General features: G+C 63.3%; 4 protein-coding genes across 4 annotated transcripts; 1 reads left to right on the top strand and 3 right to left on the bottom strand.

Moving 5' to 3' along the window:
* Positions 1 to 411: 411 nt before the first annotated feature.
* Positions 412 to 6,006, bottom strand: TSPAN6 (tetraspanin 6). The gene is made up of 8 exons (XM_088527654.1): positions 5,895 to 6,006; positions 5,567 to 5,755; positions 5,410 to 5,484; positions 4,665 to 4,763; positions 3,985 to 4,140; positions 3,225 to 3,308; positions 1,208 to 1,307; positions 412 to 634 (listed from the first exon to the last, which is right to left on the bottom strand). Exons 1-7 carry the CDS (start codon positions 5,979 to 5,981, stop codon positions 1,239 to 1,241), a joined length of 759 nt encoding a protein of 252 aa, XP_088383780.1. The 5' UTR covers positions 5,982 to 6,006; the 3' UTR covers positions 412 to 634; positions 1,208 to 1,238.
* A 1,711-nt stretch (positions 6,007 to 7,717) lies between these two features.
* SRPX2 (sushi repeat containing protein X-linked 2) lies at positions 7,718 to 11,343 on the top strand. The gene is made up of 10 exons (XM_088527616.1): positions 7,718 to 7,787; positions 8,872 to 9,126; positions 9,202 to 9,393; positions 9,483 to 9,659; positions 9,844 to 9,970; positions 10,057 to 10,178; positions 10,250 to 10,429; positions 10,538 to 10,671; positions 10,752 to 10,873; positions 11,163 to 11,343. Exons 1-10 carry the CDS (start codon positions 7,718 to 7,720, stop codon positions 11,341 to 11,343), a joined length of 1,560 nt encoding a protein of 519 aa, XP_088383742.1.
* A 975-nt stretch (positions 11,344 to 12,318) lies between these two features.
* On the bottom strand, positions 12,319 to 20,622 carry SYTL4 (synaptotagmin like 4). Its single transcript, XM_088527572.1, has 16 exons — positions 20,470 to 20,622; positions 20,140 to 20,355; positions 19,530 to 19,639; positions 19,230 to 19,344; positions 18,814 to 18,927; positions 18,390 to 18,519; positions 18,211 to 18,301; positions 17,884 to 17,987; positions 17,698 to 17,784; positions 17,156 to 17,334; positions 16,868 to 16,970; positions 15,453 to 15,614; positions 14,500 to 14,605; positions 13,940 to 14,039; positions 12,963 to 13,171; positions 12,319 to 12,729 (listed from the first exon to the last, which is right to left on the bottom strand). Exons 1-16 carry the CDS (start codon positions 20,577 to 20,579, stop codon positions 12,587 to 12,589), a joined length of 2,079 nt encoding a protein of 692 aa, XP_088383698.1. The 5' UTR covers positions 20,580 to 20,622; the 3' UTR covers positions 12,319 to 12,586.
* A 2,347-nt stretch (positions 20,623 to 22,969) lies between these two features.
* On the bottom strand, positions 22,970 to 25,226 carry TYW2 (tRNA wybutosine-synthesizing protein 2). Its single transcript, XM_088527653.1, has 7 exons — positions 25,156 to 25,226; positions 24,710 to 24,875; positions 24,236 to 24,434; positions 24,016 to 24,166; positions 23,833 to 23,942; positions 23,563 to 23,720; positions 22,970 to 23,472 (listed from the first exon to the last, which is right to left on the bottom strand). Exons 1-7 carry the CDS (start codon positions 25,224 to 25,226, stop codon positions 23,017 to 23,019), a joined length of 1,311 nt encoding a protein of 436 aa, XP_088383779.1. The 3' UTR covers positions 22,970 to 23,016.
* Positions 25,227 to 25,913: the final 687 nt, after the last annotated feature.

Genomic DNA, 25,913 nt, shown 5'->3' with positions numbered 1-25,913 from the left:
TACGGCCTGATTAAGAGAGGAACAGGACTCCTTAAAAAAGTACAACTATAAAAAAGTATATAAAACCCAGCATGGGGATGAGAAAACCTGGGAACAAGCTGAGACCTTGCTGAACAAACTGCTTCGGGCAGGCAGGGCAGGTTTTAATGGGGCAACAGCCCCATCTCAAGGGCAACCACATCCAGTGAGCGAGCCTGAACTGCACCGGGATTTCAAGGGCCGAGAGCGGAGGTCAGAGATGAGAGAAAGCGCCGCTTTCCCCGCGGAGGCACCAGATAAGAGCGCGGGGGAGTCCCGCGAGGCCACCTTCCGAGGCAGCCAGCAAGGTCTGACAGCAGCGTCTGCTTCAACGCGGCACTTAGTGCACGGCTGAGGAAAGAGCCGGGGACTGCGGCGCCCGCAGGAACGCGCTTACTGTAACCACCTCAGCTACACTAATTATCCCACTCAGTGGTACAGCAGAGCAGTGTTAGGACAAGTCCCCGAGCGCAACAGAACAGCTGTTGCACTCGTTTCTATGAGCCAGTTGAGAAGAAGATCAGTCGATTCAAAGCGTGATTTCACGAGGCGGCGTCCGGAGGAAAACTGAAGATGGCTATGCTTTCCCCAGACACAGGAGAGCAGAAGGAATTCCCTGCAATTCAGAAGACAAAGTGTTAACGGACTAGCTTCCAACGCAGAAGGCCTGGATGTACACACGGCATAAAATTACGCAGCAGACACAGTTTTGCAAGTGCCCTCTTCGTCCAGGATGCACATCAGCATTTGGCACCAGTCTCTGCACTGAAAGGCCCCAGGGACTTTCATCCCAGGGCAGTGGCCAGAGATGCAAGGACAGCTTTGAGAAGCGGGATGTGAGCAGCTCACACTGCATCTCACTGAGAAAAGCCACACTGCAGTAGGGGACCAGAGGCAGCCCAGGTGGTGGCTGCAGCATGAGCTGGAGGTGCAGCGTCAACAGGATGAAAGAGCAGGGAAATCAAATACCAGGCAGCATGAGCAGGTCTGCTGACCTGCACAAACAGTCCACTCCCTCCTTGTTCTAGAAAGGGTCATTTCCCCTTCATCCCACTACAAAAAGAGAGCATGCACCAATTTTATCATTTTAGGAGTCGTGCACAAAGCCAAGAGACCTGCAGCAGATGGCCAGGAAGCTTAGCGCATAAACACAGGTAAAACCACAGCTTATGTCCCTGGAGAGACGTACCTTGGTCACAGCCCCAGCGTGCTGGGGCCAGCTACACCATCTCGTACTGATTGTTTGTGATGTGCCGGGACAGGCAGCAGGCCAGGAAGATGCCAATTAACTGAAAAGGGAAAAAACACACTCAGGACAGACAAAAATAGGACACGGCATTTTAGGACAGAAGCCTGACAGCTTGTTCTAGAACAAGACACACTTAGGTCTCAGTTTTATAAAAGTCAGACCTGGACAGAGAGATTTACAAGCCACAAGGCAGGCTGTTGTGCCCCAGCAAGTGAGACTGAAGTGGAAGATCCCGGCAGGCAGAAGCCAAACAAGCTTCTTGCGAGAGATGCTCCACATCCCATCCTGTTACATTCTGCTTTATGAAGCATCTACTGTTTTATGGTAATTTCAGAGATTAAACAGGTATCAGGAGCATCACAGCCAATTACACAATCACTAGAGAACAGCAACCACCTCTCGCTGCTGCAAGGACAGTGGGGAGGCAAAGCTGGTGTTTTCACATCAGCAACAAACCAACATCTGAAGGACGTGCTGCTGTTGTCACAACACAGCCCCCCGTCCCCTTTGCAGGCGTTTGGGGTCTGATACAGCAGACAGGCACCCACGGGGAGTTTGACCTACACCAGCAAAGTTAAAGGCACATTTACATGATTGGTCCCTGCTGGCTGCACGACACAGCAGCGCTTGCTGAAAGCGTGATAAAAACCAGGAAACAGTTACAATTCCCAAACCTAGCATTAGCCGAGATAATTAGGCGGCCAGACCTGCTGGGGGCAGGCAGCTCCGCTCCCCATTTGCGTGTCAGTCACGTCCCACTGGCCCCACACAGAGCATAGCCGGGGACGTCACGGCGAGCAAGGAGAAGAAATGGGAAAGCAGCTGGGCAGAACAGAACGGCTCCGGCTCTCCGGCCCTCTCCGAGCCAGAATTCGAAACATTTCCTAGCAAACTGCAGCAAGGGCCTGTTGGCTCCTGCCCCTCGCGCAGCTCGCTGTGCCCGCTGCAGGAAACGCACAGCAGCGCGCTCACTGCGGCGGGAGGATCTTGGCGAGATTCCTCCTCCTCCCCGAGCTCGTGCTGATACCTGTTGATCCCCGGGGCCGGCAGCGCTCCGGGTCACACCGCAGCTTCTGGGCACTGCACGCAGTAAGCACTGCACTCCAGTTCCTCCAAAGCTAGAGCCTGCCGAGCTCGCTCAGCAAGTGCTCAGCACCTGGAGCCGAGTGGGCTTCCAGAAAGCAGCTAAATGAGCCCTGTCGTGCACCCAGCAGCTCCCCCTGCGACGGTTCCGGCTTCCCCACGCGCTCAGCGCTGCTGCGCGCCGCTCCTCGGGAAGTCCCGAGCGCTGCATTCACCCCGCACAAAGCCCAGTTTAGCAAGGAGCTCAGGGGCAGAGGCCTCTCGTTTCCTGCTGGGATAAAGCCTGTCAGATTAAGGACACTCACTGCATTGTTGCTGGAAGCCTGTGCAGGAAGTGTCCTACAGGATAAAGTAAACGGCAGTTGAGGAGCCGCAGGGGGAAGCAGCAGCAGCAGCAGGTTAAGGTGGTATGTGCAGCGTGAGGTCCTGCCCGTCAGTCGCTAGCGTAAGTGATACCACACGGGCGCTCTGGGGCACCCGGTTATCCAGAAAAGTGATCCCAAAACACTTCCCCGGCAAAAGGGAATATTGGCAGGCAGGAAGAACAAGGGCACTGGTTCGATCCCTGCCAACAGCAAACACAACGTGTTCGCCCAGCACAGACTCTGTTTGGCTGCTTTGGATTTTCTTAGAGTGAGTGTTTCAGGAGGGAGCTCTGGACTCACGGAAACAGAGCTGCTCCTTCAGTCTCTGATTCAGAGGACTGCTCAGAGGTGAGGTTAAACGCAAAAGGAAGCTGCAAAAGAGCTGTTCCTGCCTGGCTCAGACAGGCCGTGCCTTTTGGAAACAGACCCTGCACGAATTCAAATACCCCTGGAGACCTGCTGGCTTCGCTCAGCACTGCTCCCGTGCCAGGCAGCAGGGGAGATTTTACCTGGAAGCACGCAATGCCGAAGGAGATTCCAGCCACAATGCTCATTTTTGACTCCATCGTCGATGTCACGAGGTAAAAACAACCCTGCAGGGGAGGGAAAGGTATCATGCAAGCCCAGTGCTCGGCAGTACCCACTGGCACCCAGCGGCACTGCCCAAACTCAGCTCCAGGAACAGCTCCGGAGCAGGAGACTGAGCAAGAAGCCCAGGCTTCTTGGTCCCTGCCAGACTGTGTGACCTGGGCAAAGTCATTCAGTATCAGCCCTGCGCTAATCACCCTTTCAGCCTGGCTGGTTATCAAAGGGAGCGGTGTCCTTGGGGTTTCTCACCACAAGCTCTTGGTTAAACACGGTGACTCATTAGAGGAGCGTCCCTCGCGTAACCCCCTTTGCTCATCACCCAGCGATCCCTGCTGGGTGAAGTCACCACTAGCTCAGGACTTTGCACGGCAGTGGAGACGTCAGCGCTACCGAAATAGACTTTTCCAGCAATCCACCTCCTTGTTCACCTGCTCTCCAACACACACCCTGAGTGCCAGTGCTAGTGTCACGCTGGTCCCTGTTGTTGAGGGTGAAGTACTAGGGGGAACTTCCAAAACGAGGTTAGGGCAGCTCCTAGAATCCTTCCCCTTCACTCCCCCGAGTAAAACCTGTCTGCTGCCTGAAAGCAGTTCTCCTTCCAAGGCTCGCTGGTGAAGGCCAAGCCCTTCTCTACCGCCCACCTCCAGGACACACACGAGGATTTTTCTGAGCTTCACTTACATCCACAAAGACTTTGGCCTTGGCTTTGCTCGGGTCCTTCAGATCCCCCTCTGGGCAGTCATCCTGGCTTTTGCAGCAGCTCTGCGGGATTCCTCTCTGGACAAAGTACTCAGTCTTCTCCCAGTCCGTGTAGTTCTGGACCCCGCAGCAGTGGAGCTGGAGAGGATTGCAAGAGGGGAAGAGCTTGGTCGTGCCAGGGCACTTGGCTGCCACTCCTGCAGCTGCAGGGCCCATCTCCCAGCATCCTGGGAGCCATCTAGAAACTGCCCCTAATCTCATTCTCCCCCCTCTTCCCTAAAGCGTCATTCCCCCCAAACTGGAAGGCATTGTGACCCTTGGGAAGACAAGAGGTGCCTCTGCTCCATGCAGTGCCAGCACCCGGCAGACCTGCCAGCAGGGCACGTAACTCCAAGAGAAGCTTTCCACGCGCTTCCCCCACCTCTCCTGCGGGTGGGCAGGGAAGGGAACGCTGCTAAACAGCCCCAGCTTCGGGGAGCAGCAGGAGGACACAACAGGCTCACACCAGCACCCTGTAATAAACACCCCGTGGTACAACAGGGCCGCCAGGACCGTGATGGAAAGGAACACCCCAGCCTGTAGCGCTCTGGGCACCGACCGGCGTGTCTGGATGACACGAGCACGTGAGCACCAGGAGGCAGAAGGCAGATACGGGTACTCACCGTTCTCTGGATGGTGTCCACGGCATCGCTGTGCTGATCTGCCGTCGTGTTGTAATTCCTCAGGGCCAGGTTAAGGTTGGTCTCGAAGTTCGCCTTAATCTGCAAGAGACGTTTTAGCAGCTGCAAGGAAGAGGCCGCAGAGCGGAGCGTCCTCCTCCTGCGCACCCCGCACGCGGCCAGCGCCGCCCCGGCAGCCACAGCCCCACGGTGCCGCGTTAGTCACCTCTCGGCCACGGCAGGAATGCCTCCGGCCACGGCCTGCGGACATTCTCTCCGGGCAACTAACATTAGAAGGCAGCTCATACCTGCCGCGGCATCGGGGATGTCGTGTGTAATAACAAGCACTTCGGTAATGCCAAGTCCCCCCCAGGCAGGCTGCTCCACGGCCCAGGAGAGCCTTGCCGGAGCTTTATTTACGGAAAACACAAGCAAAGGAATGTTTTCTGCTTTGGTCCAGGAGAGGGATCGAAGCCAGACACTAAGGGCCGGGGCTGTTTTATTTGTTCTGGCAGGAGGCCCCGGGTGGCGTGGGGCAGCAGGGCCAGGGGCGCTTCCTCCCCTCGAGCCGCGCACCTGGACAAGGCCGTGCCAGATGCTCATCCTTCCCGTGTCCACAGCTCCCGCGGCAGCTCTGCCCACGCTGAAGGGGCAACTGGGACCTCCCTGCGGCCCCGCTGGGAGAAACCAGCCCCAACGGGTGGTGACGAGGGGCAGCAGGGAGACGACGCGGGGCGGCCCCACTCACCTCGTGCCTGAAGACGAAGCCAACGACGGCAGCCACCAGGACGATGAGGAAGACGAGGGAGAGCAGCATGGCGTACTGCGGGCGGAGAGAGCCGCGCTGAGCCGGGCGCCGCGCGCGGGACCCCGCGGCCGCACGCGGCGTCCCCGGGGCCACCTACCAGCTTGAGCATCCAGGTGCTGCCGCGGCACGTGGCGAAGCAGCCGAAGGTGCCCAGGAGCACCACGACGGTGCCGGCGCCCACCAGCACGAAGGGCACGTTGGTGGCCTTCTCGTCGAGCAGCGAGAAGTACACGGCGAGGCTCACGCGGCCCCACACGCCCACGGCCAGCAGCACGATGCCCGACACCTGCGGCAGGGACAGGCGGCGACGTGAGCGCGCGCCTGTCGCGACAGGGCGCGACACGGCCGCAACCGCCCGTAAGGACGGTGTGGGGAGGAAGGGGGCGTCCCGGGCCGCTCGGAGCGGCCGCCGCGGCGTGTCTCACCCAGAAGACGAGGCTGTAGGTGAGCAGCACGCTCTTGAGGCAGGTGATGACCGGCTTCGTCTGCAGCCGCCGCGACGGGGACGCCATGGCCGGGCCCGCGCCGCGTCCTCCGCGCCGAGCCCCGCGGGGCCGCCCCGCCCCGCCCCGCGCGCCGCGTCGGGGAGGCCCCGCCCCCGGGGAGGCCCCGCCCCCGAGAGGTGCCGCCGCGGCCCGCCCGTCGGTGCCGAAGGTTGTCGAGATCTCACGGAAACGGCCGAGCGGTCCCGAAGGCGCCGCGCGGCTCCGCCCTGGGGCGGTGCGTGTCCCCCCGCCCTGCGCCCTGTCCCCCGTGTCTTGCGCCGTGTCCCCCCCGTCCTGCCCCGTGTCCCCCCGCCCTGCCCCGTGTCCCCCGTGTCCTGCCCCGTGTGCTCCAGGCCTGCCCCGTGTCCCCCGTCCTGCCCCGTGTCCCGCAAATCCTGCCCCCGGGCCTGCCCCGGCCTGCCCCGTGTCCCCTGGTCCTGCCTCGTGTCCCCCCATCCTGCCCCCGGGCCTGCCCTGGCCTGCCCCGTGTCCCCCCCGTCCTGCCCCGTGTTCCCCCCCGTCCAGCCCCACGTCCCCGTCCTGCCCCATGACCCTCCTTGTCCCGTCTCTTGTCCTGCCCCGTGTCCCCCCCTATCCTGCCCGCGTCCCAGCCCTGTCCCCCCCGTCCTGCCCCATGTCACTTTACCCTGCCCCGTGTCGCCCTGTCTGTCCCCCCGCCCGCTCGCTGTGCTGCCCAGTCCCCTCCTGCCCCGACGGGGGGGCTGCGCGGCCCCGGCCCTGCCGGCTGCGGCCGGGGCGGGGGGGTCCCGGCGCCCGCGCTGCCCCCGCGCGGCCGCAGCGCAGCTCTAAGGCAGCTCCGCGCACATCTGGGCAGCGGCGCAGGGAGCAGCAGCTGGCGGGGGTGCTGCAGGTAGGAGCTGCCCGCCCCGACGGGCCCGGGCCGCCAGGGGCCCGACCGCAAAGGGAGCAAGCGGCGCCCCGCGGCTCCGGGCAGCGCGCTGGATGAGCGCAGTCACCCGCACGGGCCTGGCCCCGTAAGCAGCGCCATCAGCCGTGCTGCTCCTCCCGTACCTGCGCGCGCCGCGCTCGGACCCCCTCCCCGTCCCTTGCGCGCCCCCGCATAGCTGCACGACTGCGGTTATTCGGATCCAGCTCCTCTTCCACCTCTTGCTGTGCTCTGTGGGACGCGGCACCGAGCTGGGCGCAGGGACGCTAATAAATGCGCTTTATTACCTCTGCCTGACAGCAGCTGGATTTCAGCTGGAAAAGGGGCCCAGGCTGGAATTGTTTGCCTTGGGACTCGTTTCCAGCTGCCGAGTCTGTGGCAAGGTTTCTGCTTTTGCATTTCAGCCTGGGCTAGTGCTGCACTCAGCAGCCCTTGACTGGTGGAAAAAAAGGGGTGCCGATTCCTGCGGTTTTGTCCTCCGGCTCCTGTCTCCGGAGCTCCCGTTCCAGGAGTCTGGCAGAGGCTCTTCTACTGTTTCTTGCCTGAAAAGAGGCGTCTGGCTCTCCTGCTTGCAAAGAAAAATCTGACAACTTTTAAAGCCTCAGAAAGAAAAGCAGAAGGTATACTGAAAAATAAGCAATCCTGTAATTTCTTATTTTGACAATCTCATCATTTTGAAGGGCCTGACTCACGCCTCCTGAATGTTTGGGATAGGCGGCAGAGCGGGAAAGGAGGTTTGCTCAGCCCGGGCAGCGCAGCCAAGCAGCAGCGCAGCACGTCCGAGCGGCAGCGAGGCCACGGCTGGTCCTGCTTAGCGCCCACCGCGGCAGGCGCCCGGCTGCTCCGCGGCCCCGGCATGGCGCAGGAGGCGGCCCCCGTCCTGCTCGTCTTCCTCACGCGGCTGGCGTCCTGCACGTGGCACGAAGGTGGGCGCTGCGGCACGCGGGAGCGCGGGCACGGCGAGGCTCGCGGGACCACCGCTGCCCCGGGCCGGCTGCCCGCGGCCGTCCCGGTGCAGGGGCTTGCGCTGGGGAGGAAGGACAGATGCCCGGACACGGCGATGCTGGGGAGAGCGTCGGTGCCTACGCTGGGGGGAGAGGAGACACGGCCAGGGGGCTGGGAAGCATCCAGGGATGAGCAAATAAGGAACCTCTGCAGCACGGTGCTTCTTGCGGAGGCTAAACTTTTCCATTGCCTCCCCGCTCCCGCCGGAGCCATCGGCGGCAGATGTTTGCCGAGACAGCTGCACGGAGCGCTCAGACCCAAACACAGGCGCGGCCGGAGGGTCCCATCCCTAGAGGACCTTGCGCCGGCTCCGCCAGCCTGCCCTGAGGCTGGGGAGGCCCCAGCTCAGCCCGGATGGAAGCACCTCCCTGCTCGCTGCAGGCTGGTTCTCCCTTCCCTGCTCGTTTCTCCTCTCCCTGCTTTGCTGCCAGGTATTGCTGCCGAGGCTGGGGGTGGAAGTCACCGTTTGCAGTGCAAAGGGAACATCTGCGATGCAGCAGCATGTCCCCAGCGAAGGGGCACGTCCGCACCCCCAGGAAAGCAGCCAGCCCCGCGCTGCAGGGTCTGTGGCCGCCCCAGAGCCGCTGTGTGGCCGGTGCCAGCCCCGTGCCGCCCCGCTCCCCGCGGGCAGCTCCACTGTCCTGGCGCCGGACGGCGTGGGAAGGACGACGGGATGAAAGGCTTTGTGGAAACGAGTGGGCGACGTAATGGGGGCTGTGGGAAGCGGTGGGGAGTTACTCGGCATAGAGTGCACGTAGGAAAGATTTGCAGCGAAGTTTCCGCCACGTGACAGAGGGGCTGCTGGTTGGATCAGTCTCAGCTTATGCATGTATATATATATATGTATATGGTATACTCCCCGTTTAAAAAACAGGAGTGGGGGGAAAAGGAGGAGCGCCCTGCCAGGGCAGGCTGCCACAGGGCTCCTGCTGCGCCCAACCCAACTTTTCCCCGCGAAAGGAAAACTGCTGCATGGGGCCGGAGTGGGGAGCGCTCCCCCGGCAGCAGGGGAGCCAGGAGGGGGGCTGCGCCGGCAGGAGCCGGCGGAAATCCAGCGGAAACGTGAGCTCAGCGCTGGGGAATGTCGTGGCAGCCGCTGCGCCGTGCCGGGGGGGACAGCAGCAGTGCTCCCAAACCCAGCGCAGCGCCCCACTCTGCTCTCCCCCGCTCCAGGCTCGGGCTACTATGCGGAGAGCCAGGCCAACGAGGTGCACGTGGTGGAGGAGCCCGCGGGCGAGCCAGCCCTAGACTACCGCAGAGGTAGTGGCACAGCAGGGGGCTCGGTGGCACGCGGCGGTGCCACGGGGACCCCACTCAGCGCCCCGTCTCCCGCAGTGCCCCAGTGGTGCGCCACGCTCAGCGTGTACCGCGGAGAGGCCACATGCTACTCGCCCCGCGGCAGCACCTACCGCAGCAGCCTGGGCACGCGCTGCGAGATCAGCTGCGCCCGTGGCTACCGGCTCGTGGGGCGCAGCGCCGTGCAGTGCCTGCCCAGCCGCCACTGGTCCGGCATGGCCTACTGCCGACGTGAGTGTCTGCACGGCCCGCGCCGCGCGCCGCCCTCCCCGTGCCGCCAGCGGCCCTCCTTGCTGCCCTCTGTGCTCCCTCCGCTGCAGAAATACGGTGCCCGGTGCTGCCGGGGCTGCTGCGGGGCTCCTACACATGCTCGGCCGGCGTGCAGATGGATTCCCGCTGCGACTACACCTGCCTGCCCGGCTACCAGCTGGAGGGTGACCGGAGCCGCACGTGCATGGAGGACGGGCGCTGGAGCGGCAGTGAGCCGGTCTGTGTAGGTAAATCCCACCCTGCCGGCCTCATCCCTGCTCCCCGACGAGGGGCCGCTGTCCGCGGAGCTCAGATGGGTGCTCAGCTCCAGGATGGGGATGAGCCTGGCAGTGCAGCGCTGGGGTGGCAGCGTGCTTTTCCCGCTCCTCTTTCCCCTGGCCCCTGAGCATCGTCCCCTCCTCCTGTGGGCAGATCTTGAGCCCCCCAAGATCCGCTGCCCTGACTCCCGTGAGCGGATCGCGGAGCCAGGCAAGCTGACGGCCACCGTGTACTGGGACCCTCCCCGGGTGAAGGACTCGGCTGATGGCATCATTAAGCGGTGAGCGCAGCGGCAGCACCGCCGGCCCCCCAGTGTCAGCACCCCTGGCAGGGCCCTGACCAAGGAACCCGTCCCCGTGAGCGCAGGGTGACGCTGCGGGGCCCCGAGCCGGGCTCCGAGCTGCCCGAAGGAGAGCACGTGATCCGCTACACTGCCCACGACCAGGCGTACAACCGAGCCAGCTGCAAGTTCAGCATCCGCGTGCAAGGTGAGGGGGGCTCCGTGGGGGCCCCGCGCACGCTGTGGCCTCGGCCCCTCACACCGCCTGCCGCCCCGCAGTGCGCCGCTGCCCTGTGCTGAAGCCGCCGCAGCACGGCTACCTCTCCTGCACGTCCGCCGGCAACAACTACGGCGCCACCTGCGAGTACCTGTGCGACGGGGGCTACGAGCGCCAGGGCACCCCGCTGCGCGTCTGCCAGTCCAGCCAGCAGTGGACGGGCTCGCAGCCCCTTTGTGCGCGTGAGTGACGGGGGCCGGGGTGGATGTGCCAGGGTATGGCTGGCGCCTCGGGAAGATGGGTCGCGGGAGGGAGGTGGGATCTTGCCTCATGCCTGCCTCTCGCCCCAGCCATGCAGATCAACACGGACGTGAACTCGGCCGCCAGCCTGCTGGATCAGTTCTACGAGAAGCGCCGCCTTCTTGTCATCTCAGCCCCCGACCCTGCCAACCGCTACTACAAGATGCAGATCTCCATGCTGCAGGTGAGGCTCGCCTGTGACCCGCTGTCTCACCCTGCTGCCAGTGCCCGCTCACCCCCCTGTCCCCATGTCCCCCACTGCAGCAAGCCACGTGCGGGCTGGACCTGCGGCACGTCACCATCGTGGAGCTGGTGGGGCAGCCCCCGCACGAGGTGGGCCGCATCCGCGAGCACCAGCTCTCCGCCGGCATCATCGAGGAGCTCAGGTACGGGGGGTGGATCAGGCAGGCATGAAGAACCAGGAGGGTGCTTGGCGGGGACCTGGGGCGGAGGGACCGTGGTTCTTTTGGGGTGACTCCTGCAGCGCAGTCTCGGTGGGCAGCAAGATCCAGGGCTCACGCTTGGCTTCACAGGCAGCTCAGGGCTCAGGACGCCCTGGCCCTGTGGTGCTGGGGGCTCCCATGCCACATTGGCACACCCTTGGTGCACTGCACCTGAACTGGGGGTGCCCTGTGCCCCCCGCTCCTCACCAGCCCCCTTCTCTCTGGCCCCCAGGCAATTCTTGCACCTCACCCGCTCCCACTTCAACGTGGTGCTGCTGGACAAATCGGGCACCGACCGCGAGCGCTACATCTTGCCGGTCAGCCCTGACGAGCTCTTCGACTTCATCGACACCTACCTGCTGAGCCAGCAGGAGACGGCCCAGCGAGCGCAGAGCGGGGACACCTGCGAGTGAGGCGCCATGGCGGGGCACCCTCCCCCCAGCCCGGCCTCAGAGAACAGACAACTCTCTTTCTGCTTCTGTAGTCGCCCACTGTAGAGGAGGAGCAGGGTGTGAGGACACCGGGGGAAGGGGAGCCAGGCCCAGGCAGGGGAGGACAGCACTGCGCGCTGTCCCCGCCACAAGCGGCCAGGAGCACCAGGAGACACTGAGGATCCGTGGGTGTCACACATGAGGAGCGATCACAGCCTGTGTTTCCAGCCCAGCTAGAGCTGCCCTGGGGCAAGGCGACAGCACAGACACCTCCCGCAGCAGCTTCACCCTCGCCCCATGCGCAGCTCAAACTGGCTCCCTCAGCACCCGGGGGTCAGACCTGGTGCTGCCAGAGTCCTGACGGAGCCGCCGCGGGCGGGAAGCCTTTATGAAAACAAGATGTCCCCACGCTGAGGCCCAGTACCAGACCTCCAGTGCGCAAACCACCCTGCGCAGAGCATGGCCTGCACCCGCCGCTGCGCCTCGCCTCCCACCCGGCTCCTTCTGGGAACTGTTTTGGCAGTAGAACATTAACGTGATGTGAATAAATTTGTATAAAAACTCAGGGCTAGGAGCACCTTGCATCAGAGAAACTCCAGAAATTTAAGTCTGTGTGCAGAAACAGGGGCACAGGCCTGGGGACCTGTACGTGGCCCTGTCACCAGTGCCCTGCCCCAGGCAGACCCCAGAGCTCAGCCCCCACACACCATGGGCCCTGCCTGTCTGGTCCAGCAGGACACCAGCACTGCTCCCTCCAGGCCCCACAGCCAGGGCCAGGCACGGCGGCGTGAGGCTCAGCGTCCTTAGGGCTGTGGCGTCCTGCAGCAGCAGGGTGGAGAAGACACAGAGGGAGCAGATTGTGAAACAAAAGGGGTTGGAGGAGGAGGAAACAAAATAAAACAAAAACACACAATACAGCACTGGGCCAGGGAGGGGAAGGAAAAAAAAAAAAGTCAGTCCATAAGGACTCAAATTCAGCCTTTAATTCACTCCAGATTTTAAGACTGAAGGAAACCCCTTTAACATAAAAGACTCTGAACGCAAGAGGCCTTTCTGTCCAAGCCTCTTTAGAGAGAAGGTCATGTTTATTAAAATATGGAAAAAAATAAAATAAAATAAGCCTGGCACCTCTGTCTGGCTCTGGCCTTGGCCCTTGGCCATGCTGTGACCACAGCCCTGAAGTGCCTGTGTCAGCTGTAGGGTCAGTCCTGGTGCCGTGCCACACCTATGGCCTCAGCTTTGCCATGGTGGAACGGAGCTGGAGTGTTCCCTCTGCCCACGAGCCCGGGTACTGGCGCATCTTCTGCCACAGGTTCAGCTCCTCACCTGTAGAGTCCATCCAGTCCACAGCCTGCCCGTTGCTCATGCCTTGGAGAAAGGTGGTAGATGGGTTACTCTAAGCCTCTGCACAGGAGCAGCTTCCCTACAGCAGAAATTCAGCCCTAGGCAAGGATGCTTGTCCCAAGGGGCTGAGAGACCATGCAATACTCGGGGCCTCTCCATCTGCCATGAAGGCTGCAGGCTTTAGCCTTACTCATGCCCTCAAACCCCGCTGCAGATCCCAGCTCTTCCCATAGAGCAGCATCCCCAAGGGTCCTCACCATTCCCCACACCCAAGCGAACGCCTCCCAGGAAGTCATTGCTGGATAGAGGCTCCCGGTCCCAGACGGTCAGCTCCAGGCAGATGTGCTGCAGGTCCTCTGGGTTGATGCCATTGTAGACAAAGGTGTGGTTGTAATGAGGGTTCAAGGTCTTCTTCACTACGGGAGTCTTCCTCTTGAAGGCCTTGTTTTTGTGTGGCAGGAGGTAGCTGGGGAAACAGTCGCTTTAGAATTGGCCCCTACAACAGCCTTCTCCTTCAAGAGCCGAGGCAGCTAGGCTTGGTGCCTGCCCTCAGCCCCACGAGGACCAGGCCTGGGTCCCACTATCCCCAGGGTGGTCCAAGAAGAAGGTGCATCATGGCCTGGAAGGCGCCATGTCTCTGCCCCAACCCCTTAGGCAGCTCAGCAGACTGCAAGTGCTCAGGGGAGGAGGTTGCTCTACCTGCTCCTGCATTTGTCTACCGGCAGGACCAACAACGCTGCCTTAACACTGGAGCCCCAAAGGAGACCCCTCTTGCCCCAGCTCAGCCCAAGTCACAATTGCTGGTTGCAAGAGTGACCTCAGCTAAGACAACTGGATAGCAGCTCCATGAGGACCCAGTTCTGGCTCACCTGCTAGCCTGGATAGAAAGCCAAGCCCATGAGAAGAGCACACCTACTTCATCTCTGCTGTGCAGAAGACCCCATGTGCAGCCTCTGACCATAGTGAACAACCACAGAGCTTACAAACCCCGAGCAGCAGCTCTCCGGTGGCCAACACCCAAAAATGTACTACCAAGAGCTCTTTGTCTCCAGGAAGAGACCTGCAGATAGTGGCTTTCAGAGTGAAAGTGCAGACAGCACAGGGCAGCCGATGGAGAGACCTTCTCTCTCCTGTAAGTTTCCATAAAAGTTCTAGGAAGTGCCCTGGGATGCAGTCAAGGAGGACAATGCTTTTACTCACATCTTCCTTACTTCCCAGCGTTATCCACACTCACCCCTTCACAAAGCTGTCCGAGGTCCCCCCGGATTTGACTGCTGTGAGGTTCTTGGCTTCTTTGATCCAGACCTGGAGCTCACCGCCTTCCCCCATTTTGCCTGCAAGAGTCCCAGCACAGCAAGATTGGACTATCCCCCGTTTTGACCACAGCTTCCTTCCTGAAAGGTCCTGCAGAATGGCCTTCCCCTCCAAGGCAGCTAGAGACCGCAGGTGAAAACCCCTCCTGCTTCTTCCGAAGCTGGCCCTGGCTATTAAGGGCCTGACAGTTCACCTCAGTACAGGGAACAGCACTTGCAAACCCAGCCCAGGTGCACGAAAACCCTGGGTCCACACTGAAGCCTGCGGTGACCCAGAGCAGCCAGCAGCTTGCACATGTTTCAGAAAAGAAAACTGAAGTGCTAGAACCCAAGAAATCCATGCAGAACCAGCATCCTTTGTGGCCATGAGCAGTTCCCGTAGGGCTGCTCCGTGTTTGGAGATGGGACTTTTCTGTGGTGGCCAGTGGAGAGCAACAGATAACCCCAGGATATGCAGAGATCTTAGTGTTCCACCACTCACCCTTCCTGCCATTCCCAGTCCCAGGATGCTTGGGAGATGGGATGTACTTCATGGAAACAACCAGCTCCCCTTTGTACTGGTGCAGGCCAGCAGCATCGGCGCCGATCTGCAAAGAAGCAATGGCTGCATCATCACTGCACTATTACAGAAGCCAAAGTGAACGTGGTGACAGCCTGGTCTGCACAGAGAAAGATCCTCATGCTTGGCCAAAAGCCTTGGATTCTTCTAGAGACAGCTTAGCCAGCACAAATCTCTGCACACCCGCTCTAGTAATCACCAGATCAGATCTGGGATGCTGTTTTGACTGCATCCCTTGGGAAACCCCATTTAGCTCAGCCACCACAAATTGCTCGAGTCCTGGCAGAGCAAGGGCTGAGGTTAGAACACCCAGGCTAGTCAAGAAAACCAGTCTGCTAAATAACTCCAGCAGCAGAGGCATCTACTGTCGCAAACCAGCTACACAATGTACACAAATATACAGCGCAGCCTCTTACTATCCTGTTCTGCAGCCTCCAACAGGATGGTGAATTCAGTTTCCCCCATTTGTTTCCCTGAAACTCGCTTAAATTCTTCCATGCTGAGGCAGAGGGAGGGAACGAGTTGCAGTCAAGGAGAAGTCAGGCACGCAGAATGACAGTATCTGACACCCCACTGAGATGCATCGAGAAGGGAAGCCAGACTCTGACAAGCTCTGCTTCCTTCACCACAACAGTGTGGCCAGCGGGGCTGGGGCCTTCATCTTCCACAGCTTTGCTTGGCTCACACCGTGCAGCAACGCTCAGACTCTGCCCACTAAGGGCATGCAGTAGTGACACTGCAGAGGACACAGAGGCTTGTGAGAAGAGCCTATTACAGCAGCTGCAGACAGCAAAAGCCTTGGGAGCTTCTCTCCTCCACGCTGGAGTCCCACAAGGGAGGCTGACAAGTGGATGCTAGGGCTACAGGGGCAGTACCTTGCCATGCAGGGGGAGAAACTCCTCCAGGTGGCTGTCGAAGTTCCAGGAGTCCATTGGGATCTCCACCTCCCCCAGGAATGTGTTTCGGCCAAAGCGATCGTGGTGCCAGACTGAGAACTGTAGTGTCCTTGCGAGCAGGAGGGACTTATTAATCTCGTACTAGGAAAAGAGAAAAAAAAAAAGGCACACAGGTAAATCAGTGGTAGCTTCCAGGTTTGTGCTTGGAGCTTCCCTAGCACTGAAGAGGGATGGTGTGCTCAGGCTCTGCTGCTCCACCTTTTCTGGGCTCCTATACAGCAACTGGGCTACTGCCACCTGGCACCTTCCTGGCAGCAGGCAATGCCAGGCGGCCCAGCCTTGGCGTGCTCGAGCATAGCAGGCACTGCAGACAGCTCGCGGCCCTCAAACGCAGGGGGAGGAAGCCGTGAGGGGCAGCTGAGGCACACAGAAGATCTTCAAGCTTGCTGAAGAGCACAGCAGCTCCCACTGTGAGAGCACACGTCCTTCGGGCGAGCCGTCCTCAACGCCCATGCAGAGCCAGCGTCAAGATTCGCAGCACTCAAACACCGCGCTCCTTCCTACCACAGGCAAACCCTGTCAGCCCACTAAGCCTCAGGTGGTCGGGCAGGAGCTCTCAGCAAGCTCAGGAGCTGTGGATCTTGAGCCACAAGAGGCTGGAAACCAAACTGTGCCTTCCCACACCCACTTCCTTCCTGCCCAGAGAGCACTTGACCTCAGTGACACGCTGCCCCTGCATGGCTGGCCATGGGGACGAGCCAGCCTTGCCCACACGTCCTGCGCCAGCCACAGCGAGGACCAGGAATGCAAAGGGAATGCAAAACGCCAGGCGTTTCTGCTGCTGGGGAACAGAGCTGCTTCCCTCTGCTTCTGCAGATATCCTGTGCTCCCCGCTAACGTAACCAGGCTGCAAGAGCCTTGCAGTAAGGAGCCTTTTCCAAGGGAAAGCAAGGTCAGCTTGGGGGGCTGAACAGCAAGGTCACCTGCTCTGGGGAATGGCAGCAGAGCCAGGAACACAGGTGGAGAGAGAGACAGCAGTTAACAACTTCAGTGATGCCTCCACACCACCACAGCAGCCAAAACCTTGACAGCACAGCAGCAAGAAAGCAGCAATCCAGGCCAGAATGGTGCTTTCCAGGTTTAAGGGCCCAATGCCTGGACACAGAGGCTGCTCAGGGTTTGGAGCTCATTCCCTGCTGGTGACCACAGCCCTGGAGCAGGAGGCTCCAGGGGAACAAGGATTGAACCAGAGGCCAGAGGCAGAGGACAGTTTGTTGCACGGTAGCTCAAGCAATGTCCCAGTGGCTGAGCGACTGTCCAGCCATCCACTCCAACAGAGCGGAAGAAGAGGCCTGGGTATGGTCACATCCTTCCTCCAGCCTGCCTCCACTTACCTTCAGCAGCTCGTTGTACAGCGGGTTTATGGTGTTGCGTTTGATGGTTGTCTTGCGTTTCCCTTGCCGGGATTTGTCAGGCAACAGATAGGTCTTCACGTACCTAGAGGGAGGAGCAGGGAGCGTTTCACCAGGGGCTCCCCAGAACAGCCTCGTCCCCTTGCTCCACGGAGCGAGCCCAGACCTCCCGCCTCCCCAGCAGCCCCCACTGGCTGCTCCCAGCTCCCGGGGCGCCCTGCAGCAGCGTGTCCCTGCAGGCTGTGTCACCCGTGCCCTCCCAGCTCTCACGGGTTGGAGCGCTTCCTGGCCTCGTCGCCGTAGGCCAGCTGGCGGCACTCCTTCACGTGGATGAACAAGGTCTGCGTCTTCTGCTCGTAGCTCAGGGAGAAGGAGATCCCCCCCGTGACCGCGATGTTCCCGAAGTCACCAGCCTCGCTGTAGATGCTGACCATGCTCCCCAGCGTGCTCTGGAGGACACGGCAGGCTCGAACCCGCGCAGCTTCAGTGTCCCCTGCTTCTCCTCAGCAACCCCCTCCCGTGACACTGCAAAGCTCTATACCCCAGGCCTGTTCTACACTGCAGCACTCCCAGTCCCTCTCTGGACCCAGTGCCAACTCCCCTGAGCTGCAGCTGGTGATCAAGAGTCTTTCTTTCACATTCAGGCTCCATGGAAAATAGCTGGGCCTCCATATTTTCAATTCCATGGAAAGGGACTATGCTGCTCTGCCCAGCTCTTGCTCCTGTGCCCAGGCTGCAGCTGCCCTTCTCCACGCTTCCCAGCCGGAGCATCACGAGTGCAGGGAGAGCGCGGGCGGCGCACGGACACTCACGGAGGACGTGCCGCTGCGCATGCTGCCCCGGGCCACCCTCTGCCGATGGATCTCCACCAGGTTATCGATGTCTTCCTCTTCCTCGTCCTGCCACGAGGGACAAGCCACCCGCGTGGGAGCACCGGGGGGCTGCTGGAGGCAGACAGCCTCTCTGCCTCACACTCGCAGCGGCCCGAGGGATCTTACCAGCTCTGTGGCGAGGCCGGGGACCGATTTGCTTCTGTCCCCCAAAGAGCTGCTTTCCCCCACAAGGTCTTCCGGGCGCAGGTCAATCACAGACTTGGTGTATTCTGCACGGGAGATGGGAAGGCAGGGCCAGGACACCCGTTACAAGACAAGCAGAGCCCTGCTGAGCCCTCGCTGCAAGGAACTACTCTCATAATATATATGTATGCCCCAGATATAAGCTGCTCCTATATTTGCACCAAAACCATGACACATCCCAAAGAGATTTGGCTGTCCCCCCCACGCAGAGCAGCTCACAAGGCTCCTCTCTGCCTTCAGTGCTCTCACCCGCAGGTCTCACGACCCTCCGGGGATTCTTCTTGAATATAGGTTCACGCTCATCCACCAACATGCTACTTCGGTTTCCCAGAGAAGCCTCCTAGGAAGGAAAAACCTTTGCCATTTTGGAGGGGAGCAGGACCCAGCTCCCAGGCCCAGATCCCGCTTGGAAGAGCAGCGACACACACCCGTCCGTCGGCAGCGGGAAGCGCGTGTCTGGAGCGCACAGGGAGGGTCAGACTGGACGCAGCAGGCCCTGCTGGCGCAGGGACCTGTTTTCCCTCTTTGCTGGGAACAGCTTTATCCAGAGAGTTCCTCCTGCAGACACCGTACAGAAATAATCCATCTGAGCCCGGCATGGAGCCGAAGCAGCGCTGCTGGAAACCAAGTACTGGCTGGGAAATGCGCTCTGTCAACAAGCCCCGAGCAGCCCTGCGAGCGAGGCTGGAGCATCCCCGCCGGGGGAGCAGAGGCTCTGCCTGCCCAAGGCAACGCTCAGCGCAGCAAGGAGGCAATCAGACAAAAACACCCTTCAGACGAAGGTGCTCGTTCTCAGCCAGAGCTGTATTGCCACAGGCAAAGTGCCCAGACCTTCTCCAGGGAGCTCCTTACCTACAGGTGCCCCCTGCGCCACCAGCACTGGCTCTGTAGCTGTCCAGGCTCATGTTTTCCACAGACTCGGTGTCACTCCTGCCATCCCGAGGGTCTGAGGCATCGGGAAACAAACTGCAGACAAACAAAACCACAGGTATGTCCTGTCTGGCAAGGAGGCCAGTCTGGGAGCCCTTCTGTGCCATGAATCACCAGAGCACAGTGGCAGCTTCTCTCCCATGGCTCCCAGAGCAGACAGCAGGAGCACGAGGAACAGGAATCCACCCCTGGATCTGCTCTGTTTCCCCACAAGCCCTGAGAGAGGAGCAGCAAACAGGAAGGAGGAGATGGGGGGAGGACAAGCCTGAGGAACAGGTCCCTGTTGGCTCGCAAACCCAACAGTGGGAAGAGGCTCCCGCAGAACAGGCCTTTCTCACCTGGGCCCCTTCCTTGGCTCCTGGGGGCTCTTCCGCTGGGCTGCAGAGGAGCTTTTGGGATCACTGAGCTGGGCCTTCTGGAGGAGGGTTTGTCCCACCGTCTCCCTTTTGCTGGCTGAAAGGGGACAAGAGTTGGGAGGAGCAAGCAGGGCCGCCCAGCGCAGCGGGGTGCAGGCACCTCCACGCAGGCAGCGGCACTTCCAGGGAAAGCTGGGGCACCCTCGAGGAGCGGAGCCACGAGCTGTGCGAGAAGAGACCCCTCCACTTGCCCCCACAACCGTCCCCGCCAACAGCCCCTACCTGCCGACTTGTACCGCAGGGACAGCCGCACCAGGTCGCTGCCCAGCCGGTTGGCAAAGCGATTGACCCGCTGGTCGTAGAACCAGTCGCCCGTCGCCTTCTTCAGCTCTCTGCGGGACAGGGGGCAGTGAGGGGCCGCCCCCAGCACCTCGAGGCAGCCTGAAGCTGCCCTCACTGGCAGGAGCGGGCTGAGACAAACCAGGCACACGCAGCGCATGGCCGTGCATGGCCCAGGTCCTGCTCCAGGACAACGGGCCCAAGGCAGGGCGGTTGCGGGGCAGCTGAGGCAAAGGAAGAGAAAAACTGGGGTGCTTCAAACGCAAGTTGTGCAAGGGGCACAGGGGAGATGCGTAGAGTCAAGTAAGGGGTGAAGAGCAGCAAGGAAAGGAAGAAGGACACCCAAGAATGGGATCTGGTCCAGCTTTCCAACCACCTGTGGAGGGCGTCCACCCAAAGGAGAGCCTGAATAAGCCGGAGCAGAGACAACCCTCCTGCAGGGACAAGAGCAGGAGGAAGGGAGGGCAACAGAGTGTCAGGCCGGGGTTACTGGGAGGAGGAAGGGGACAGAAGGAGCAGAATGTACCCGCGCTGGTGCCCGCTGTGTACTCACGCCTCCTTGGTGCAGACTTTGCAGCGCCAGGAGCCGTTGGGGCTGTAGGCCCGGCAGTCCCGGCACACCAAGTGGTTGCAGCCATGGCAGGTGTTGGCCTTGGGGCTCACGCGGCCCAGGCTCTGCTGGCAGCGGGCGCACGTGCGCTCGCTGTAGCGCTGGCTGCCCCGCTTGGCGCCCTTGCGCCGGATCTCCAGCAGCTCGTTCTTGAGGCGCCTGCTCGGACACCAACGCCGCGGCGCTCAGCGCGGCGCCGCACCGAGCGCGGCCCCCAGCCGAGCCAGGCTCACCGCGGGGAGCGGCAGCCTGCCTGGCCCCGCCGCGTCCCACCTGATCCTCCTCTCCTCCGCTTTGCGGAGCTCCTCATCCCGCTGCAGGACCTGCAGGATGAGTTCCCTCTCGGCATCCGACAGGAAGGACAGATCCACAGCCTCCGACATCACTCGTCCCACGGCCACTGGCCCTCAGCAGGAGCAGCTGGACACGTCCGTGCTGGGAGCAAGCCAGCCGTGAGCACAGGCCCAGCGCGGTGATGCCCAGAGCCCTCCGGCAGGAGCCTCCAGAGCGGCGGCGGGAAGGCGGCTCCTCCCTGCCCCGGCGGCTCGGCTGGAGCGCGAGCGCTCCGGGAGCAGGCCCGGAGGCCCTGCAAGCTCCCGCCAGGGCTGGCGCTGGACTCACTGCAGCCACCCGCCGGCTTCCAGCCCAAGCGCCTCCTGCCCCAGCCCCGGGGACCCGCGCGCCTCCCCGCACCCAGCGGCCCCGATCACAGAGCGGGAACAGGTTCTGCTGCTCTGCAGCTCACCCGGCACCGGCACCGGGGCGGCCGGCTGCACCGTCCCGCACGGCGGCTCCCGGGCTGCCTCCCACCCGCTGGCCAAGCTGCTGCTCCTGCTCCGAGCAGTGGCAGGAAGTCCCCGCTTCAGAGGCTGCCGGGGAGTGACCTTCCCGTCACTCCCAGCTCCGCTCGCTATCGCTAGGGCCGCAGAGAGCGGCAGCAGGCAAGCTCGGACAGCCCGGCAGCACCTCTCTGCGGGAAGGGATCGGGAGGCGCGAGCCTGCAGCGCGCAGGGAGAGCGCGACAGGGACACACCGCTGGCAGGAGCGTGTTGTCACACTGCAAATAAAGCCTCCTGCTGCAGATAAGGCTCCCGGGTCCGGCATGGAAACCTCCTGTTTGGAGAGCACCACCCTGCCAGGCCGTTCCCTCCCTGCCACCTGCGCAGGACGTGTCCGGCGCCGCCGGGCCCCGCGTCCACCTTTCCCCTGGATTCGGGCAGCGCCGGGCGCCTGGGGAGCCCAAGTGCCACCGTGTCCCCGGGCTGTGCGCGCATCGGGTCGGCGCTTGGGACCCGCTCCTGAGGGCAGCGCCGAACCGCGGGCCGGAGCCCGGCACCGGGGCGGGGGGTCACGTCGAGGGGGGCGGCGGCAGCGCCGCTCCCCGCACGGCCAGGGCCGCCCCGGTGCTCCGTGCCCCCCGCCGCCACCCCGGGAGGGGAGAGGGCAGCCCCAGGACACGGGGGGGTCGGGTCGGGATCACGGGGGTGGGAGCGCTCCCTCCTCCCCTCCCCCGGTACCTGCCGCGGCTCCGGCCCGGCGCGTCCCGGCGGCAGCGCCGGGCGGGCGGCGCCAGCGCCTTAAAGGGGCCGCGCCCGCCCCACCTGCGCTGCCGGGGGCGGCGCCGTCGGGGATGGGGGGACGTCCCTGTCGCTGTCCCTGTCCAACCCCCCCCACCCCTCTGCGCCGGCCACCGGCTTCGTGGCGCGGCCCCCGGGACGGCTCATGCCCGCCCGGCAGAGCCCCGTGGGCCCCGCTGCCGTCGAGGGGGCCGCCCCGCCGCCCCCCGGCTTGGCCCGGCGGCTCACCCAGCTCAGCCCAGCGCCCGGTCCCGGTCCCGGTCCCGCCTGCGCGCGGCCCGGCTTTCGGCGGCGCCTTGGGGCGCGGGGACGGCAGAGCCCCGCCAGCCGCGCCGTCCAGCGGCGCTGCCCACGCCAGGAATGCGGCTCGTCCGCGCGGGCAGCACGGAACAGCCTGCGCGGCCCGCCGAGAGCCGTGGGGCACGGCGTGGGGCGTGGGGCACGGCGTGGGGCGCAGCGTGGACGTGGCCTCTCCCCCCGGGACGCGGAGCCAGCAGGGAGCAGCCTCTGAGCCAAGGCGAGGACGCGGCTGTACACAGGGCTCCCTGCGTGGGAGGGCTGCAGGATCCCTGTGCACCGGGAGTCGGGGCTCGCGCGTGGGGAGAAGCCAGCGGGAGCTGCTCAGTGCACGGAACGGCGTCCAGCTCGGGCAGCCCCCGCGCTGCCGAGGGCTGGAGAGTCCTTGGACACGCAGCCTGCAGGGTCACTTCCCACATCACTCCCTCTGCAGTCCCAGGGGCAAATTAACTTGCAAAGCAGCAACTGGACAAGTCGGGAGGGTCAGAAATGCAAAGTGAGTGGAGCAGAGGAAGCTGAGCGAGTCCCTGTGGCCCTGAGGACATGGAGGAGCCAGCAGAGCTGCCACAAACCCAGCAGGATGAGGGAATGGAAGCAGCCACACGGAGCTCATGGCTCCCCAGCTTCCTCGTGCGGGGCCCTGGGCCTGCACGCAGGGCTGAGGGCAGAGGAGCCGGACAAAGGCTTTGCTCCCCCAGCCTCTCCACCCGCTGCCCTGGGGTGCAGTGTCACCAGCAAGCACCCAGCAGGACGCCCCGCTTGCTCCGGTGTTTGCATTTTAACTGGACACCGACTAGAAAGCTGGCAAATATCCCTATTTATGCAAAAGGGTAAGAAAAAACTGAAATGAACAATCCTGTTTCCAGCAGTAAAAACAGCACAAAAACAAGCACAAACCCTGCATCTGCTTTCCCTGACCTCGAGCCGTGCCAGGGCCCTTGGCCAGCTAAGGCGGGAGCGTGGGCCGGCACTCGAGGTCCAGCACAATGTGATGCACGTGGGGTGCGTAGGATTTCACGGCCTCGATGTGCAGGATGCTGGTCCTCCAGGGCCGCCCGTGCAGCTCCTCCAGCAGCGCCCGCACGCGCCGCGCAGCCGCCTCTGCCCATGTCTGCCACTCGGGCCGGACCCTGGCCGCCTGCGTCCCCTTGCCGCGGGGCTCCGTGTCCTTCAGCCTCTCGTGCTCCCTCTCCTTGTCCTCCTGCCCGGTGGAGCCACCTTCCTGGGGCCTATCCCTGGAAGCTGCGGGCTGCTGGCGCGCGGGCAGAGCCTCCACGTTGTGGTGGATGTGCAGCACGCCGCCCGTGTCCTTCCTCAGGACGCGGCAAGCCACGGGCCAGCCCTCCTCGGAGCTGGGGATGAGCCCCAGGTTGACGCGGTCAGCGACGTCCCGCAGCTGCAGCTGCAACGAGAGGGCAGGTGAGCGGGACACGGTGCAGCAGGTAGAGTCCTGCACGGCGCAGTGGGCAGAGCCCCGCGTGCCGCCGCTCACCTGCCGGTTGTCACCGTGGTGGATGCGGCAGCGGTCCTGCACGCCGTTCAGCGCCAGGCTCCGGCGCAGCGCCTCCACGGCGTGCCCGTTCCACTCGCAGGCGTGGGCGAAGGCGGCCGCCGCGTGAACCAGGTAGGGCAGAGTGAAGTAGCCGATGCCTGCGGGCACGAGAGGCCGCAGCTGCTGAGGGCACAGCCCAGGCGCCGGCTCCTGGGATCTGTGATCCCGTCCGGGGGCAGGTCAGGAGGGGATCATCCGCCAGGGCGTCACCTGCATAGAGATCCACCAGCACCTCCCCGGCGCACGGCAGCGAGGCCACCCGCAGCTTCTCCGTGATGTTCCCCGGGGAGAACATGCACTTGGTGACATCGAACGTGTACCTAGGAGAGGCCACGGGCCCGGTGAGAGCAGCCTCTCCGCCAGGCAGCCGCGACACCCGCGCCCCGTGCCTACCTGACGCCGTTGTCCATGTGCTGCACCCAGCCGTCCTGGCCCAGCAGCAGGGCCACGCGCGGGGAGCGCGTCCCGCCTGGCGACACCCGGCCTCGCCGGGCCACGCGCCGGGCGCCCAGCGCCAAGGCCACCGTCTCCCAGAGCGCAGGGCCTGCGAGGCGGCCCTGCATCAGCGCCGGGAAGCACCGCGGCGGCTCACACAGAGTGCGCCACCCCTTACCCAGCCTCTGCCACGGTGCGGCGCCCAGGCTCTCCTCGCCCAGCAGGACGAGGTCGCCGTGCCGCTGCCACGAGCGGGGCACGTCACGCTCCAGCTCCGGTGTCCAGCTCTCGCCCGAGGCCACCACCAGCCGCTGCAGCACGCGGCGCAGCTGCTGGGCAGGCGTGCGCACAGCGGCCGCCTTGGAGGGCGCAGGATCCTGTGGGGGAGATGTGGCGAGCGGGGATGAGACAGGGCTCCTTCCCTGTGGCTTACTGGATGGATCCGAGAGCCTCCGGGGCCTGCGGAGCGCTCCCTGCCCATGCCCCAGCCTGAGCCAGGGCGAGGGAGGGGAGGCAGCACCACGCGCCACTCTGTGCAGGACACACGAGCTCGGAGCATCCCGGCCGCTGCTCCTGCACCTCAAAGTGAGGGGTTGGGGGGCCTGGTGACCCCCCAGTGTCTGCTGAGGGCCGGGGGGCAGCGCTCACCAACCTTGAGCTGGGCCTGGCTACAGGGCAGCGCCTGGGGCCCGCTCTGCAGCGCCCGCATGTGCCGCTCTGTGAGCTTCTCCGCCAGCACAGGCAGGGCCACGCTGCCCCCCGGCATCCTCTGCAGCCGGTAACGACCGTCCAGGATCTGCTCCGTTTCCAGATACTCCCTGCAAGGCCAAGGATGCGGTTGGACGTTTCCTCCCTCCGCAGCCCCTGTGCTCCTTGCGGCCCCGGGGGCAGCAGCCGCCTCTCCCCATGTCACCGTGGGCTCGCTCGTCTCCCGCTCTGGGGTGCCCCGGGTGCTCCACAGGGACATGGCAGCAGCCCCAGCGCTGCCCTGCGGGAAGGGCGGGAGCCCCAGGGCTGCAGAGCCGAGCACAGGGACACGGCAGCCTCTGCCGGTGCCGCGAGCGGCTTTGGGCTCCCTGTCCCGTGCGTGGGCCCTACCTGAGCTGCTGGGCAAAGCGTGGTGCCGTGACGAGCGCGGGGACAGCGCCAGGGGTGTCCGACATGTCCATGCCGAGGAGAGAGGAGACCTCGGCAGGGCCGGTGCCTGGGGAGGTGTCCCAGGGATGGGGGGTCCTGAGGGATGGGTACCCTAGGGATGGGGCATCTCAGGAATGGTGTATCTTAAGGGATGGGTACCCAATGGATGGGGTGTTCCAGGGATGGGGTGTCCCAGGGATGGGATGTGCTGAGGGATGGCTATCCTAGGGATAGGGTGTCCCAGGAATGGGGAGCGATGAGGGATGGCTACCCTAGGGATAGGGTGTCCCAGGGATGGGATGTGCTGACGGATGGCTACCCTAGGGATAGGGTGTCCCATGAAGGGGGGGGTGATGAGGGATGGCTACCCTAGGCACGGGTGTCCTAAGAGATGAGGTGTCCTGAGGGAGGGGTTCCCTGGAGAAGGGGCACCCTGAGGAATTGGGTACGTGCAGGATGTGGTGTCCCTGGGACAGGTATGTCATGGATAGGGGTGCTTGGGACTGGCTGCCCTCGGGCACTGGCTACCCCAGGGCCGGGGGCAGCCGGGGCACCGGGGGCACCGCGGGGCCGGTCCCGCCGCCCCCCCCCCCGCGCCGCCCGGCCCTACCGCCGCCCGGCGGCGCCGCGCGCGGGCCCGTGTTTCCCGCCGGAGCGCGCGCGCGCCGCGCCGCCGCCGCCGCCATCTTCGCGGCGGGCGGAAGGAGGGCGGGCGCGGG

The sequence above is a fragment of the Tinamus guttatus genome, unplaced genomic scaffold, assembly GCF_059628265.1.
Source record: "Tinamus guttatus ecotype Peru unplaced genomic scaffold, ASM5962826v1 Tinamus_guttatus_pri_ptg000287l, whole genome shotgun sequence".
Taxonomy (NCBI): Eukaryota; Metazoa; Chordata; class Aves; order Tinamiformes; family Tinamidae; genus Tinamus; species Tinamus guttatus.
The sequence above is the reverse complement of the archived record's forward strand: the minus strand, read 5'-3'. Positions and strand labels throughout refer to the sequence as shown.

Bases quoted from the DNA above. Each gene is read 5' to 3' on its own strand.
- TSPAN6 (XM_088527654.1), bottom strand. From the start codon at position 5,981: ATGGCGTCCCCGTCGCGGCGGCTGCAGACGAAGCCGGTCATCACCTGC. The intron at 5,756-5,894 runs GTGAGACACGCC...TCCCTGCCGCAG, and splicing joins CCTACAGCCTCGTCTTCTGG to GTGTCGGGCATCGTGCTGCT. The intron at 3,309-3,984 runs GTAAGTGAAGCT...CCTCCCCTGCAG, and splicing joins AGGCCAAAGTCTTTGTGGAT to GGTTGTTTTTACCTCGTGAC.
- SRPX2 (XM_088527616.1), top strand. From the start codon at position 7,718: ATGGCGCAGGAGGCGGCCCCCGTCCTGCTCGTCTTCCTCACGCGGCTG. The intron at 9,660-9,843 runs GTAAATCCCACC...TCCTGTGGGCAG, and splicing joins CAGTGAGCCGGTCTGTGTAG to ATCTTGAGCCCCCCAAGATC. The intron at 10,672-10,751 runs GTGAGGCTCGCC...CCCCCACTGCAG, and splicing joins TGCAGATCTCCATGCTGCAG to CAAGCCACGTGCGGGCTGGA.
- SYTL4 (XM_088527572.1), bottom strand. From the start codon at position 20,579: ATGTCGGAGGCTGTGGATCTGTCCTTCCTGTCGGATGCCGAGAGGGAA. The intron at 19,345-19,529 runs GTAGGGGCTGTT...GTCCCCTTTCAG, and splicing joins CCTGCGGTACAAGTCGGCAG to CCAGCAAAAGGGAGACGGTG. The intron at 18,928-19,229 runs GTGAGAAAGGCC...GTTTGTCTGCAG, and splicing joins GAGCCAAGGAAGGGGCCCAG to TTTGTTTCCCGATGCCTCAG.
- TYW2 (XM_088527653.1), bottom strand. From the start codon at position 25,226: ATGGACATGTCGGACACCCCTGGCGCTGTCCCCGCGCTCGTCACGGCA. The intron at 24,167-24,235 runs GTAAGGGGTGGC...GCCGCCTCGCAG, and splicing joins CGCACCGTGGCAGAGGCTGG to GCCCTGCGCTCTGGGAGACG. The intron at 23,473-23,562 runs GTGAGCGGCGGC...CTCTCGTTGCAG, and splicing joins ACCACGGTGACAACCGGCAG to CTGCAGCTGCGGGACGTCGC.